This window comes from Zeugodacus cucurbitae, chromosome 3, assembly GCF_028554725.1.
Source record: "Zeugodacus cucurbitae isolate PBARC_wt_2022May chromosome 3, idZeuCucr1.2, whole genome shotgun sequence".
NCBI lineage: Eukaryota > Metazoa > Arthropoda > Insecta > Diptera > Tephritidae > Zeugodacus > Zeugodacus cucurbitae.
In genome coordinates, this window is record NC_071668.1 from 37,961,028 (window position 1) to 37,979,626 (window position 18,599).

Here is an 18,599-nt window from a genome sequence, read left to right on the forward strand (position 1 = left end):
GAAACAAATCATTGGTTTTATAATATCAACAATTCTAACAATAAATTCAAAAACGAAAGAACAAGGACGAATCCTAGACAAGGAAATACAGAACAAACACGATTAAACTGTAATCGTTTCAATAATCAAAACCAAAGTAATAACACAGCAAGGTCATTCAGACGGACTTACCAAAACCATAACAATTATAACGGTGCAAGACGTAACTATAGGAATGAAATTCCAATTGAAATAGACCATATAAACCAAGAAGAAAATTTTCCTTGGACCATACCAAAACTACCTTCCGTTAGTAGAATTATCAACAAAAATGAAAAGATTACATGCCTAATTGACTCAAGCTCTACTACATCCCTTATTGACAATAGAAAATTAATCAAGTATAAAAGAATACTATTAAATAACTCAATAAAAACCCGGTCATTTATTAGTGAAGCACTAATCAAATGGAAAATAATAACAAGTTTACCCCTCGAATATAATTTTGACGCAAATATGTCATGGAAATTAACTGACCTACATAATAAAGGATTCGATGCAATCCTTGGGCAAAGCATATTAAAACCATTACAAGCAGTTATTGATATGAGAAACGATACCTTAACAATTAATAACGAAGTGATAAAATTTATGAATTCTTGCCCATATAATTTTAATGAAATTTACCAATTGGAAAGTACGGAAAATAGGGATTTACAAATTGAGCAATTTACAACAAATCTAAATAAAGAAGAGAAATTTTTAGTTACTAAGTTAATAAAAAATTACAAAAAACTATTTTATAAAGAAGGAGATGACCTTACTAGTACACCAGCTATTGAACACGAGATAGTGACCACGATGGACACTCCAGTATATTCGAAAATTTACAGATACCCACAGGTACACAAAGATGAGATAACTAAACAAATTAAGGAAATGTTAATACAAGGAATCATAAGAAATAGCAATTCCCCTTCCAATAGTCCTTTATGGATAGTATCAACAAAATCAGAAAACTCCCAAACAAAGAAATGGCGGATCGTGATAGACTACAGAAAACTAAATGATATCACAATCGATGACCAATTCCCAATTCCAAACATTGATAATATATTAGAAAAATTATGAAGAGTTGTATACTTTACGACACTCGATCTCGCAAAAGGATTCCACCAATCTTAGTAAAAGAGGAAGATAGAAAGAAAACCGCTTTTTCCACCCCTTTTGGTCATTACGAATACGTTAGATTGCCATTCGGTCTCAAAAACACCCCATCAACCTTTCAAAGGCTGATGAATTGAGTTCTTAGAGAACACTAAAATGAAATATGCGTAGTATACATGGATGACATTCTCGTTTTCAGTACAACATTAGAAGAGCATATACAAAGTCTAACAAAAATTTTCAATGCACTAAAGAAGCATTACCTTAAGGTACAATTTGACAAGTGCAATTTTTGTGCCAAAGAAACACAATTTCTAGGCCACGTTTTAACACCTGAAGGAGATAAACCGAATTTTGAGAAGATAAATAAAATACAAGATCTAAAATTACTAAAAACAACAAGACAAATAAAGTCTTTTCTAGGAGCTACGGGATACTATCGAAATGCCTTACTGTTATGAATGTTGCATAATACATTTCAGGTTTTAAGCTGTTTAAAGACAGTAAAGTTGAGGCTTTTATGATCTAATATATTTGTTTTAATAATAACATGAAGAAATTAGCACCAAAATGCATGTTTTATGAAAAAATGGAAAACATTGGCCGAACACTGTTGTAGGAAAACAAAATGCTGCCTTGCTCCAGTAAAGAGCTGCCACGAAACAAAGCAATTTTCAATTATCGATTATCACGAGCTCGAAGAGTAATAGATAATTGTTTTGGTATTTTAACCACTCGATGGCGTATTCTGCAAAAGGTCAAAGACTTTTCGCAGGTTGTTGGGAGTGCAGTACATTCAATAAATAGAACTCGTCGTTATGCATCTAATATCGCATTTTGTTTAGAGGTCTTTTTGACAGAGTATTTTGTAAACCAAGGGGCGGTTTCATTTCAAGAAAGTTATGTTAGTGTATAGACATGTAAAGCCCTTCGAGGAAAAAAATCGCGCATGCTGCTGAATATTTTGAGTCTGTTATGTACTTGATTTATGATCTTTATATTTAAACTTGAAAAACAAATTAAAAAATAACTAAGTTCGGTTATTCCATTATTTTTAGACTGTATAAGTAAGTACCTAAAGGAAAGGACTCTAAAGAGTTTGGTTGATATACCTTTAGTAGTTTACGAGATATATACAAAAAACTTAGTAGGGGGTGTTCTTTTGCACCTAATTTTACCTTAAAATCTTTGTTCATGGCTTAGTTATGGCACTTTATATGATTTCGGGTTTCGCCATTTTGTGGTCCGATTTCTACCTTCCTATGGTTATAAGAAACACGCGAGTTACGTCGACGTCGATGCCAACCACTATCGGCAGGACCGATATGAATGCAACTGCAATTCATAACATTCAACTACAAGTGGTTGCGCCAAAATAATAATAAGAAAAGAAAAAATATATTTTGTATTAGAAAATAGAACTTAGCTTAAGAAAATATTGGAAATAAAAGATCAGAAGAATTTTGACTATCAACCAGGAAAGTCACGTCTTTGCATTTACAAACGTTAAACTAAAGTTTAACGTAGAAAAAGAATTATTGAACCGAAGTTGAATATACGGATAAAATATTAAATTTATGAACTCGGGGTTCATTTTATTCATTTTTTATTTTTAGACTGTATAAGTAAGTACCTAAAGGAAAGGACTCTACAGAGTTTGGTTGATATACCTTTAGTAGTTTACGAGGTATACACAAAAAACTTAGTAGGGGTGTTCTTTTGCACCTAATTTTACCTTAAAATCTTTGTTCATGGCTTAGTTATGGCACTTTATATGATTTCAGGTTTCGCCATTTTGTGGTCCGATTTCTACCTTCCTATGGTGATAAGAAACACGCGAATTACGTCGACGTCGATGCCAACCACCATCGGCATGACCGATATGAATGCAACTGCAATTCATAACATTCAACTACAAGTGGTTGCGCCAAAACAATAATAAGAAAATAAATAATATATTTTGTATTAGAAAATACCGACGCCAAATCGGAAAAGTGAAAAGGTGAAAACAAAAATAAAAATTGAACTCAAACGCTAATCGAATAAGTGAAATAATTGAGAAAAGGTGAAATTTAAATTTATTTAATCGGCGATTTTCTACGAGAAGGGCAAGGATATTTAAAAAAAAACTGGTGTTGCGAAATTGAAATCAAAGGCGAAAATTAAATCGTTATTCGCTACATTTGTTACAGCAAGAAATTGTTTTGTCGACAATTTAATGAGTCTCAGCGGTATTGTCGCATTGCATATTGCCTCAAATTCCTTTCCTCAGGAATAATTACTTTTAACCTAAAAACAGATTGCCACATAAACATAACTGTATACTTTGAATAAGCAAACACAACACAACACAACTGGCTTAACAACACAGAAACTCGTTTAAATTGAAGTAACAACAACAAAAACAAAAACTATGGCATCTAACAACCAAGACCTAAACCTGATATCAGCATCGGACCTCCTTAAGGAAGCTGCGAAAATCATAGAGTTTAGAGGCGACGGGAACTGTGACATCTCTTCATACATTAGAGAGGTGCAACTGATCCTGCCCTTGTTCAACGAGAACCAACCGGCCAAAAATTATGTGTGGGAGAGACACATAAAGACCAAGATCCAAGGAGAGGCGCTCCAGATAATACGAACACTAAACAGCGACTCATCGTGGGACGAAGTGAAGACAGAACTGTTACGGAACTTCGGATTAAAAGAAAGCTATCACCAACTCTTCCACTAGGCCATCACAACCAGGCAGTATAATGTAAGTCATTATTATTACAATTTAAAAAACATAACTCTAAGTATAATTTAGACGAAAATAAGCCGACAGAATTTTCTCCTAAGACAAACGAATCATTAATATTAAAAACATTTTTAAATAATATTCCGCCTCATTTATCGGCAATAATTTACGGTAGGAACATTAACTCATTAAGGGAAGCATTTTACATACTAGAAGAAACAGGACTTACTAATAGAAGTCAATATAGTCAAGTAGGAAATGAAAGAAAGAATCAAAGACCTGGGGGTCATAACGAAACAAATCATTGGTTTTATAATATCAACAATTCTAACAATAAATTCAAAAACGAAAGAACAAGGACGAATCCTAGACAAGGAAATACAGAACAAACACGATTAAACTGTAATCGTTTCAATAATCAAAACCAAAGTAATAACACAGCAAGGTCATTCAGACGGACTTACCAAAACCATAACAATTATAACGGTGCAAGACGTAACTATAGGAATGAAATTCCAATTGAAATAGACCATATAAACCAAGAAGAAAATTTTCCTTGGACCATACCAAAACTACCTTCCGTTAGTAGAATTATCAACAAAAATGAAAAGATTACATGCCTAATTGACTCAAGCTCTACTACATCCCTTATTGACAATAGAAAATTAATCAAGTATAAAAGAATACTATTAAATAACTCAATAAAAACCCGGTCATTTATTAGTGAAGCACTAATCAAATGGAAAATAATAACAAGTTTACCCCTCGAATATAATTTTGACGCAAATATGTCATGGAAATTAACTGACCTACATAATAAAGGATTCGATGCAATCCTTGGGCAAAGCATATTAAAACCATTACAAGCAGTTATTGATATGAGAAACGATACCTTAACAATTAATAACGAAGTGATAAAATTTATGAATTCTTGCCCATATAATTTTAATGAAATTTACCAATTGGAAAGTACGGAAAATAGGGATTTACAAATTGAGCAATTTACAACAAATCTAAATAAAGAAGAGAAATTTTTAGTTACTAAGTTAATAAAAAATTACAAAAAACTATTTTATAAAGAAGGAGATGACCTTACTAGTACACTAGCTATTGAACACGAGATAGTGACCACGATGGACACTCCAGTATATTCGAAAATTTACAGATACCCACAGGTACACAAAGATGAGATAACTAAACAAATTAAGGAAATGTTAATACAAGGAATCATAAGAAATCGCAATTCCCCTTCCAATAGTCCTTTATGGATAGTATCAACAAAATCAGAAAACTCCCAAACAAAGAAATGGCGGATCGTGATAGACTACAGAAAACTAAATGATATCACAATCGATGACCAATTCCCAATTCCAAACATTGATAATATATTAGAAAAATTATGAAGAGTTGTATACTTTACGACACTCGATCTCGCAAAAGGATTCCACCAATCTTAGTAAAAGAGGAAGATAGAAAGAAAACCGCTTTTTCCACCCCTTTTGGTCATTACGAATACGTTAGATTGCCATTCGGTCTCAAAAACACCCCATCAACCTTTCAAAGGCTGATGAATTGAGTTCTTAGAGAACACTAAAATGAAATATGCGTAGTATACATGGATGACATTCTCGTTTTCAGTACAACATTAGAAGAGCATATACAAAGTCTAACAAAAATTTTCAATGCACTAAAGAAGCATTACCTTAAGGTACAATTTGACAAGTGCAATTTTTGTGCCAAAGAAACACAATTTCTAGGCCACGTTTTAACACCTGAAGGAGATAAACCGAATTTTGAGAAGATAAATAAAATACAAGATCTAAAATTACTAAAAACAACAAGACAAATAAAGTCTTTTCTAGGAGCTACGGGATACTATCGAAATGCCTTACTGTTATGAATGTTGCATAATACATTTCAGGTTTTAAGCTGTTTAAAGACAGTAAAGTTGAGGCTTTTATGATCTAATATATTTGTTTTAATAATAACATGAAGAAATTAGCACCAAAATGCATGTTTTATGAAAAAATGGAAAACATTGGCCGAACACTGTTGTAGGAAAACAAAATGCTGCCTTGCTCCAGTAAAGAGCTGCCACGAAACAAAGCAATTTTCAATTATCGATTATCACGAGCTCGAAGAGTAATAGATAATTGTTTTGGTATTTTAACCACTCGATGGCGTATTCTGCAAAAGGTCAAAGACTTTTCGCAGGTTGTTGGGAGTGCAGTACATTCAATAAATAGAACTCGTCGTTATGCATCTAATATCGCATTTTGTTTAGAGGTCTTTTTGACAGAGTATTTTGTAAACCAAGGGGCGGTTTCATTTCAAGAAAGTTATGTTAGTGTATAGACATGTAAAGCCCTTCGAGGAAAAAAATCGCGCATGCTGCTGAATATTTTGAGTCTGTTATGTACTTGATTTATGATCTTTATATTTAAACTTGAAAAACAAATTAAAAAATAACTAAGTTCGGTTATTCCATTATTTTTAGACTGTATAAGTAAGTACCTAAAGGAAAGGACTCTAAAGAGTTTGGTTGATATACCTTTAGTAGTTTACGAGATATATACAAAAAACTTAGTAGGGGGTGTTCTTTTGCACCTAATTTTACCTTAAAATCTTTGTTCATGGCTTAGTTATGGCACTTTATATGATTTCGGGTTTCGCCATTTTGTGGTCCGATTTCTACCTTCCTATGGTTATAAGAAACACGCGAGTTACGTCGACGTCGATGCCAACCACTATCGGCAGGACCGATATGAATGCAACTGCAATTCATAACATTCAACTACAAGTGGTTGCGCCAAAATAATAATAAGAAAAGAAAAAATATATTTTGTATTAGAAAATAGAACTTAGCTTAAGAAAATATTGGAAATAAAAGATCAGAAGAATTTTGACTATCAACCAGGAAAGTCACGTCTTTGCATTTACAAACGTTAAACTAAAGTTTAACGTAGAAAAAGAATTATTGAACCGAAGTTGAATATACGGATAAAATATTAAGCTAACTATGAATTTAACTAATATTGAACCGAAGTGCAATATACGGATAAAATATTAAATTTATGAACTCGGGGTTCATTTTATTCATTTTTTATTTTTAGACTGTATAAGTAAGTACCTAAAGGAAAGGACTCTACAGAGTTTGGTTGATATACCTTTAGTAGTTTACGAGGTATACACAAAAAACTTAGTAGGGGTGTTCTTTTGCACCTAATTTTACCTTAAAATCTTTGTTCATGGCTTAGTTATGGCACTTTATATGATTTCAGGTTTCGCCATTTTGTGGTCCGATTTCTACCTTCCTATGGTGATAAGAAACACGCGAATTACGTCGACGTCGATGCCAACCACCATCGGCATGACCGATATGAATGCAACTGCAATTCATAACATTCAACTACAAGTGGTTGCGCCAAAACAATAATAAGAAAATAAATAATATATTTTGTATTAGAAAATACCGACGCCAAATCGGAAAAGTGAAAAGGTGAAAACAAAAATAAAAATTGAACTCAAACGCTAATCGAATAAGTGAAATAATTGAGAAAAGGTGAAATTTAAATTTATTTAATCGGCGATTTTCTACGAGAAGGGCAAGGATATTTAAAAAAAAACTGGTGTTGCGAAATTGAAATCAAAGGCGAAAATTAAATCGTTATTCGCTACATTTGTTACAGCAAGAAATTGTTTTGTCGACAATTTAATGAGTCTCAGCGGTATTGTCGCATTGCATATTGCCTCAAATTCCTTTCCTCAGGAATAATTACTTTTAACCTAAAAACAGATTGCCACATAAACATAACTGTATACTTTGAATAAGCAAACACAACACAACACAACTGGCTTAACAACACAGAAACTCGTTTAAATTGAAGTAACAACAACAAAAACAAAAACTATGGCATCTAACAACCAAGACCTAAACCTGATATCAGCATCGGACCTCCTTAAGGAAGCTGCGAAAATCATAGAGTTTAGAGGCGACGGGAACTGTGACATCTCTTCATACATTAGAGAGGTGCAACTGATCCTGCCCTTGTTCAACGAGAACCAACCGGCCAAAAATTATGTGTGGGAGAGACACATAAAGACCAAGATCCAAGGAGAGGCGCTCCAGATAATACGAACACTAAACAGCGACTCATCGTGGGACGAAGTGAAGACAGAACTGTTACGGAACTTCGGATTAAAAGAAAGCTATCACCAACTCTTCCACTAGGCCATCACAACCAGGCAGTATAATGTAAGTCATTATTATTACAATTTAAAAAACATAACTCTAAGTATAATTTAGACGAAAATAAGCCGACAGAATTTTCTCCTAAGACAAACGAATCATTAATATTAAAAACATTTTTAAATAATATTCCGCCTCATTTATCGGCAATAATTTACGGTAGGAACATTAACTCATTAAGGGAAGCATTTTACATACTAGAAGAAACAGGACTTACTAATAGAAGTCAATATAGTCAAGTAGGAAATGAAAGAAAGAATCAAAGACCTGGGGGTCATAACGAAACAAATCATTGGTTTTATAATATCAACAATTCTAACAATAAATTCAAAAACGAAAGAACAAGGACGAATCCTAGACAAGGAAATACAGAACAAACACGATTAAACTGTAATCGTTTCAATAATCAAAACCAAAGTAATAACACAGCAAGGTCATTCAGACGGACTTACCAAAACCATAACAATTATAACGGTGCAAGACGTAACTATAGGAATGAAATTCCAATTGAAATAGACCATATAAACCAAGAAGAAAATTTTCCTTGGACCATACCAAAACTACCTTCCGTTAGTAGAATTAACAATAAAAATGAAAAGATTACATGCCTAATCGACTCAGGCTCTACTACATCCCTTATTGACAATAGAAAATTAATCAAGTATAAAAGAATACTATTAAATAACTCAATAAAAACCCGGTCATTTAATAGTGAAGCACTAATCAAATGGAAAATAATAACAAGTTTACCCCTCGAATTTAATTTTGACGCAAATATGTCATGGAAATTAACTGACCTACATAATAAAGGATTCGATGCAATCCTTGGGCAAAACATATTAAAACCATTACAAGCAGTTATTGATATGAGAAACGATACCTTAACAATTAATAACGAAGTGATAAAATTTATGAATTCTTGCCCATATAATTTTAATGAAATTTACCAATTGGAAAGTACGGAAAATAGGGATTTACAAATTGAGCAATTTACAACAAATCTAAATAAAGAAGAGAAATTTTTAGTTACTAAGTTAATAAAAAATTACAAAGAACTATTTTATAAAGAAGGAGATGACCTTACTAGTACACCAGCTATTGAACACGAGATAGTGACCACGATGGACACTCCAGTATATTCGAAAATTTACAGATACCCACAGGTACACAAAGATGAGATAACTAAACAAATTAAGGAAATGTTAATACAAGGAATCATAAGAAATAGCAATTCCCCTTCCAATAGTCCTTTATGGATAGTATCAACAAAATCAGAATACTCCCAAACAAAGAAATGGCGGATCGTGATAGACTACAGAAAACTAAATGATATCACAATCGATGACCAATTCCCAATTCCAAACATTGATAATATATTAGAAAAATTATGAAGAGTTGTATACTTTACGACACTCGATCTCGCAAAAGGATTCCACCAAATCTTAGTAAAAGAGGAAGATAGAAAGAAAACCGCTTTTTCCACCCCTTTTGGTCATTACGAATACGTTAGATTGCCATTCGGTCTCAAAAACACCCCATCAACCTTTCAAAGGCTGATGAATTGAGTTCTTAGAGAACACTAAAATGAAATATGCGTAGTATACATGGATGACATTCTCGTTTTCAGTACAACATTAGAAGAGCATATACAAAGTCTAACAAAAATTTTCAATGCACTAAAGAAGCATTACCTTAAGGTACAATTTGACAAGTGCAATTTTTGTGCCAAAGAAACACAATTTCTAGGCCACGTTTTAACACCTGAAGGAGATAAACCGAATTTTGAGAAGATAAATAAAATACAAGATCTAAAATTACCAAAAACAACAAGACAAATAAAGTCTTTTCTAGGAGCTACGGGATACTATCGAAATGCCTTACTGTTATGAATGTTGCATAATACATTTCAGGTTTTAAGCTGTTTAAAGACAGTAAAGTTGAGGCTTTTATGATCTAATATATTTGTTTTAATAATAACATGAAGAAATTAGCACCAAAATGCATGTTTTATGAAAAAATGGAAAACATTGGCCGAACACTGTTGTAGGAAAACAAAATGCTGCCTTGCTCCAGTAAAGAGCTGCCACGAAACAAAGCAATTTTCAATTATCGATTATCACGAGCTCGAAGAGTAATAGATAATTGTTTTGGTATTTTAACCACTCGATGGCGTATTCTGCAAAAGGTCAAAGACTTTTCGCAGGTTGTTGGGAGTGCAGTACATTCAATAAATAGAACTCGTCGTTATGCATCTAATATCGCATTTTGTTTAGAGGTCTTTTTGACAGAGTATTTTGTAAACCAAGGGGCGGTTTCATTTCAAGAAAGTTATGTTAGTGTATAGACATGTAAAGCCCTTCGAGGAAAAAAATCGCGCATGCTGCTGAATATTTTGAGTCTGTTATGTACTTGATTTATGATCTTTATATTTAAACTTGAAAAACAAATTAAAAAATAACTAAGTTCGGTTATTCCATTATTTTTAGACTGTATAAGTAAGTACCTAAAGGAAAGGACTCTAAAGAGTTTGGTTGATATACCTTTAGTAGTTTACGAGATATATACAAAAAACTTAGTAGGGGGTGTTCTTTTGCACCTAATTTTACCTTAAAATCTTTGTTCATGGCTTAGTTATGGCACTTTATATGATTTCGGGTTTCGCCTTTTTGTGGTCCGATTTCTACCTTCCTATGGTTATAAGAAACACGCGAGTTACGTCGACGTCGATGCCAACCACTATCGGCAGGACCGATATGAATGCAACTGCAATTCATAACATTCAACTACAAGTGGTTGCGCCAAAATAATAATAAGAAAAGAAATAATATATTTTGTATTAGAAAATAGAACTTAGCTTAAGAAAATATTGGAAATAAAAGATCAGAAGAATTTTGACTATCAACCAGGAAAGTCACGTCTTTGCATTTACAAACGTTAAACTAAAGTTTAACGTAGAAAAAGAATTATTGAACCGAAGTTGAATATACGGATAAAATATTAAATTTATGAACTCGGGGTTCATTTTCTTCATTTTTTATTTTTAGACTGTATAAGTAAGTACCTAAAGGAAAGGACTCTACAGAGTTTGGTTGATATACCTTTAGTAGTTTACGAGGTATACACAAAAAACTTAGTAGGGGTGTTCTTTTGCACCTAATTTTACCTTAAAATCTTTGTTCATGGCTTAGTTATGGCACTTTATATGATTTCAGGTTTCGCCATTTTGTGGTCCGATTTCTACCTTCCAATGGTGATAAGAAACACGCGAATTACGTCGACGTCGATGCCAACCACCATCGGCATGACCGATATGAATGCAACTGCAATTCATAACATTCAACTACAAGTGGTTGCGCCAAAACAATAATAAGAAAATAAATAATATATTTTGTATTAGAAAATACCGACGCCAAATCGGAAAAGTGAAAATGTGAAAACAAAAATAAAAATTGAACTCAAACGCTAATCGAATAAGTGAAATAATTGAGAAAAGGTGAAATTTAAATTTATTTAATCGGCGATTTTCTACGAGAAGGGCAAGGATATTTAAAAAAAAATTGGTGTTGCGAAATTGAAATCAAAGGCGAAAATTAAATCGTTATTCGCTACATTTGTTACAGCAAGAAATTGTTTTGTCGACAATTTAATGAGTCTCAGCGGTATTGTCGCATTGCATATTGCCTCAAATTCCTTTCCTCAGGAATAATTACTTTTAACCTAAAAACAGATTGCCACATAAACATAACTGTATACTTTGAATAAGCAAACACAACACAACACAACTGGCTTAACAACACAGAAACTCGTTTAAATTGAAGTAACAACAACAAAAACAAAAACTATGGCATCTAACAACCAAGACCTAAACCTGATATCAGCATCGGACCTCCTTAAGGAAGCTGCGAAAATCATAGTGTTTAGAGGCGACGGGAACTGTGACATCTCTTCATTCATTAGAGAGGTGCAACTGATCCTGCCCTTGTTCAACGAGAACCAACCGGCCAAAAATTATGTGTGGGAGAGACACATAAAGACCAAGATCCAAGGAGAGGCGCTCCAGATAATACGAACACTAAACAGCGACTCATCGTGGGACGCAGTGAAGACAGAACTGTTACGGAACTTCGGATTAAAAGAAAGCTATCACCAACTCTTCCACCAGGCCATCACAACCAGGCAGTATAATGTAAGTCATTATTATTACAATTTAAAAAACATAACTCTAAGTATAATTTAGACGAAAATAAGCCGACAGAATTTTCTCCTAAGACAAACGAATCATTAATATTAAAAACATTTTTAAATAATATTCCGCCTCATTTATCGGCAATAATTTACGGTAGGAACATTAACTCATTAAGGGAAGCATTTTACATACTAGAAGAAACAGGACTTACTAATAGAAGTCAATATAGTCAAGTAGGAAATGAAAGAAACAATCAAAGACCTGGGACTCATAACGAAACAAATCATTGGTTTTATAATATCAACAATTCTAACAATAAATTCAAAAACGAAAGAACAAGGACGAATCCTAGACAAGGAAATACAGAACAAACACGATTAAACTGTAATCGTTTCAATAATCAAAACCAAAGTAATAACACAGCAAGGTCATTCAGACGGACTTACCAAAACCATAACAATTATAACGGTGCAAGACGTAACTATAGGAATGAAATTCCAATTGAAATAGACCATATAAACCAAGAAGAAAATTTTCCTTGGACCATACCAAAACTACCTTCCGTTAGTAGAATTAACAATAAAAATGAAAAGATTACATGCCTAATCGACTCAGGCTCTACTACATCCCTTATTGACAATAGAAAATTAATCAAGTATAAAAGAATACTATTAAATAACTCAATAAAAACCCGGTCATTTAATAGTGAAGCACTAATCAAATGGAAAATAATAACAAGTTTACCCCTCGAATTTAATTTTGACGCAAATATGTCATGGAAATTAACTGACCTACATAATAAAGGATTCGATGCAATCCTTGGGCAAAACATATTAAAACCATTACAAGCAGTTATTGATATGAGAAACGATACCTTAACAATTAATAACGAAGTGATAAAATTTATGAATTCTTGCCCATATAATTTTAATGAAATTTACCAATTGGAAAGTACGGAAAATAGGGATTTACAAATTGAGCAATTTACAACAAATCTAAATAAAGAAGAGAAATTTTTAGTTACTAAGTTAATAAAAAATTACAAAGAACTATTTTATAAAGAAGGAGATGACCTTACTAGTACACCAGCTATTGAACACGAGATAGTGACCACGATGGACACTCCAGTATATTCGAAAATTTACAGATACCCACAGGTACACAAAGATGAGATAACTAAACAAATTAAGGAAATGTTAATACAAGGAATCATAAGAAATAGTAATTCCCCTTCCAATAGTCCTTTATGGATAGTATCAACAAAATCAGAATACTCCCAAACAAAGAAATGGCGGATCGTGATAGACTACAGAAAACTAAATGATATCACAATCGATGACCAATTCCCAATTCCAAACATTGATAATATATTAGATAAATTAGGAAGAGTTGTATACTTTACGACACTCGATCTCGCAAAAGGATTCCACCAAATCTTAGTAAAAGAGGAAGATAGAAAGAAAACCGCGTTTTCCACCCCTTTTGGTCATTACGAATACGTTAGATTGCCATTCGGTCTCAAAAACACCCCATCAACCTTCCAAAGGCTGATGAATTGAGTTCTTAGAGAACACTTAAATGAAATATGCGTAGTATACATGGATGACATTCTCGTTTTCAGTACAACATTAGAAGAGCATATACAAAGTCTAACAAAAATTTTCAATGCACTAAAGAAGCATTACCTTAAGGTACAATTTGACAAGTGCATTTTTTGTGCCAAAGAAACACAATTTCTAGGCCACGTTTTAACACCTGAAGGAGATAAACCGAATTTTGAGAAGATAAATAAAATACAAGATCTAAAATTACCAAAAACAACAAGACAAATAAAGTCTTTTCTTGGAGCTACGGTATACTATCGAAATGCCTTACTGTTATGAATGTTGTTTGATATTATGTATTACATTTCAGGTTTTAAGCTGTTTAAAGACAGTAAAGTTGAGGCTTTTATGATCTAATATATTTGTTTTAATAATAACATGAAGAAATTAGCACCAAAATGCATGTTTTATGAAAAAATGGAAAACATTGGCCGAACACTGTTGTAGGAAAACAAAATGCTGCCTTGCCCCAGTAAAGAGCTGCCACGAAACAAAGCAATTTTCAATTATCGATTATCACGAGCTCGAAGAGTAATAGATAATTGTTTTGGTATTTTAACCACTCGATGGCGTATTCTGCAAAAGGTCAAAGACTTTTCGCAGGTTGTTGGGAGTGCAGTACATTCAATAAATAGAACTCGTCGTTATGCATCTAATATCGCATTTTGTTTAGAGGTCTTTTTGACAGAGTATTTTGTAAACCAAGGGGCGGTTTCATTTCAAGAAAGTTATGTTAGTGTATAGACATGGACAGGAAAAAAATCGGCTTAGTTATGGCATGCTGCTGAATATTTTGAGTCTGTTATGTACTTGATTTATGATCTTTATATTTAAACTTGAAAAACAAATTAAAAAATAACTAAGTTCGGTTATTACATTATTTTTAGACTGTATAAGTAAGTACCTAAAGGAAAGGACTCTAAAGAGTTTGGTTGATATACCTTTAGTAGTTTACGAGATATATACAAAAAACTTAGTAGGGGGTGTTCTTTTGCACCTAATTTTACCTTAAAATCTTTGTTCATGTTACGTCGACGTCGATGCCAACCACTATCGGCATGACCGATATGAATGCAACTGCAATTCATAACATTCAACTACAAGTGGTTGCCCCAAAACAATAATAAAAAAATAAATAATATATTTTGTATTAGAAAATAGAACTTAGCTTAAGAAAATACTGGTAATAAAAGATAAGAAGAATTTTGACTATCAACCAGGAAAGCCACGTCTTTGCATTTACAAACATTAAACTAAAGTTTAAAGTAGAATAAGAATTATTGAACCGAAGTTCAATATACGGATAAAGTATTAAGTTAAATATAAATTTAATTAATATTGAACCGAAGTTCAATATACGGATAAAATATTAAATTTATGAACTCGGGGTTCATAAACACAACTGGCGCAGTCGACGGAACTTTGTCCTCCTTAGACAAAGAAAAAGAACTCAAACGCTAAATCGGAAAAGTGAAAGTGAAAGTGCGAAAACAAAATAAAAACAAAAATAAAAATTTAACTCAAACGCCAAATCGGAAAAGTGAAAATGTGAAAACAAAAATAAAAATTGAACTCAAACGCTAATCGAACAAGTGAAATAATTGAGAAAAGGTGAAATTTAAATTTATTTAATCGGCGATTTTCTACGAGAAGGGCAAGGATATTAAAAAAAAAAATGGTGTTGCGAAATTGAAATCAAATGCGAAAATTAAATCGTTATTCGCTACATTTGTACAGCAAGAAATTGTTTTGTCGACAATTTAATGAGTCTCAGAGGTAATGTCGCATTGCATATTGCCTCAGGAATAATTACTTTTAACCGATTGCCACATAAACATAACTGTATACTTTGAATAAGCAAACACAACACAACACAACTGGCTTAACAACACAGAAACTTGCTTAAATTGAAGTAACAACAACAAAAACAAAAACTATGGCATCTAACAACCAAGACCTAAACCTGATATCAGCATCGGACCTCCTTAAGGAAGCTGCGAAAATCAGAGAGTTTAGAGGCGACGGGAACTGTGACATCTCTTCATTCATTAGAGAGGTGCAACTGATCCTGCCCTTGTTCAACGAGAACCAACCGGCCAAAAATTATGTGTGGGAGAGACACATAAAGACCAAGATCCAAGGAGAGGCGCTCCAGATAATACGAACACTAAACAGCGACTCATCGTGGGACGAAGTGAAGACAGAACTGATACGGAACTTCGGATTAAGAGAAAGCTATCACCAACTCTTCCACCAGGCCATCACAACCAGGCAGTATAATGTAAGTCATTATTATTACAATTTAAAAAACATAACTCTAAATATAATTTAGACGAAAATAAGCCGACAGAATTTTCTCCTAAGACAAACGAATCATTAATATTAAAAACATTTTTAAATAATATTCCGCCTCATTTATCGGCAATAATTTACGGTAGGAACATTAACCCATTAAGGGAAGCATTTTACATACTAGAAGAAACAGGACTTACTAATAGAAGTCAATATGGTCAAGTAGGAAATGAAAGAAAAAATCAAAGACCTGGGGGTCATAACGAAACAAATCATTGGTTTTATAATATCAACAATTCTAACAATCAATTCAAAAACGAAAGTACAAGGACGAATCCTAGACAAGGAAATACAGAACAAACACGATTAAACTGTAATCGTTTCAATAATCAAAACCAAAGTAATAACACAGCAAGGTCATTCATACGGACTTACCAAAACCATAACAATTATAACGGTGCAAGACGTAACTATAGGAATGAAATTCCAATTGAAATAGACCATATAAACCAAGAAGAAAATTTTCCTTGGACCATTCCAAAACTACCTTCCGTTAGTAGAATTAACAATAAAAATGAAAAGATTACATGCCTAATCGACTCAGGCTCTACTACATCCCTTATTGACAATAGAAAATTAATCAAGTATAAAAGAATACTATTAAATAACTCAATAAAAACCCGGTCATTTAATAGTGAAGCACTAATCAAATGGAAAATAATAACAAGTTTACCCCTCGAATTTAATTTTGACGCAAATATGTCATGGAAATTAACTGACCTACATAATAAAGGATTCGATGCAATGCTTGGGCAAAACATATTAAAACCATTACAAGCAGTTATTGATATGAGAAACGATACCTTAACAATTAATAACGAAGTGATAAAATTTATGAATTCTTGCCCATATAATTTTAATGAAATTTACCAATTGGAAAGTACGGAAAATAGGGATTTACAAATTGAGCAATTTACCACAAATCTAAATAAAGAAGAGAAATTTTTAGTTACTAAGTTAATAAAAAATTACAAAGAACTATTTTATAAAGAAGGAGATGACCTTACTAGTACACCAGCTATTGAACACGAGATAGTGACCACGATGGACACTCCAGTATATTCGAAAATTTACAGATACCCACAGGTACACAATAATGAGATAACTAAACAAATTAAGGAAATGTTAATACAAGGAATCATAAGAAATAGCAATTCCCCTTCCAATAGTCCTTTATGGATAGTATCAACAAAATCAGAATACTCCCAAACAAAGAAATGGCGGATCGTGATAGACTACAGAAAACTAAATGATATCACAATCGATGACCAATTCCCAATTCCAAACATTGATAATATATTAGATAAATTAGGAAGAGTTGTATACTTTACGACACTCGATCTCGCAAAAGGATTCCACCAAATCTTAGTAAAAGAGGAAGATAGAAAGAAAACCGCGTTTTCCACCCCTTTTGGTCATTACGAATACGTTAGATTGCCATTCGGTCTCAAAAACACCCCATCAACCTTCCAAAGGCTGATGAATTGAGTTCTTAGAGAACACTTAAATGAAATATGCGTAGTATACATGGATGACATTCTCGTTTTCAGTACAACATTAGAAGAGCATATACAAAGTCTAACAAAAATTTTCAATGCACTAAAGAAGCATTACCTTAAGGTACAATTTGACAAGTGCAATTTTTGTGCCAAAGAAACACAATTTCTAGGCCACGTTTTAACACCTGAAGGAGATAAACCGAATTTTGAGAAGATAAATAAAATACAAGATCTAAAATTACCAAAAACAACAAGACAAATAAAGTCTTTTCTTGGAGCTACGGTATACTATCGAAATGCCTTACTGTTATGAATGTTGTTTGATATTATGTATTACATTTCAGGTTTTAAGCTGTTTAAAGACAGTAAAGTTGAGGCTTTTATGATCTAATATATTTGTTTTAATAATAACATGAAGAAATTAGCACCAAAATGCATGTTTTATGAAAAAATGGAAAACATTGGCCGAACACTGTTGTAGGAAAACAAAATGCTGCCTTGCCCCAGTAAAGAGCTGCCACGAAACAAAGCAATTTTCAATTATCGATTATCACGAGCTCGAAGAGTAATAGATAATTGTTTTGGTATTTTAACCACTCGATGGCGTATTCTGCAAAAGGTCAAAGACTTTTCGCAGGTTGTTGGGAGTGCAGTACATTCAATAAATAGAACTCGTCGTTATGCATCTAATATCGCATTTTGTTTAGAGGTCTTTTTGACAGAGTATTTTGTAAACCAAGGGGCGGTTTCATTTCAAGAAAGTTATGTTAGTGTATAGACATGGACAGGAAAAAAATCGGTTTAGTTATGGCATGCTGCTGAA

General features: G+C 32.9%; 1 protein-coding gene across 1 annotated transcript; it reads left to right on the forward strand.

The window, feature by feature from the left end:
• Positions 1-15,667: 15,667 nt before the first annotated feature.
• LOC128920138 (uncharacterized) lies at positions 15,668-16,305 on the forward strand. The gene is made up of 2 exons (XM_054226663.1): positions 15,668-16,206; positions 16,258-16,305. Exons 1-2 carry the CDS (start codon positions 15,862-15,864, stop codon positions 16,303-16,305), a joined length of 393 nt encoding a protein of 130 aa, XP_054082638.1. The 5' UTR covers positions 15,668-15,861.
• Positions 16,306-18,599: the final 2,294 nt, after the last annotated feature.

What these genes read in the sequence shown, in the direction of transcription:
- LOC128920138 (XM_054226663.1), top strand. Translation starts at nt 15,862, where the DNA reads ATGGCATCTAACAACCAAGACCTAAACCTGATATCAGCATCGGACCTC. An exon ending in TCACAACCAGGCAGTATAAT is followed by an intron (nt 16,207 to 16,257) that starts GTAAGTCATTAT and finishes AATATAATTTAG; the next exon opens with ACGAAAATAAGCCGACAGAA.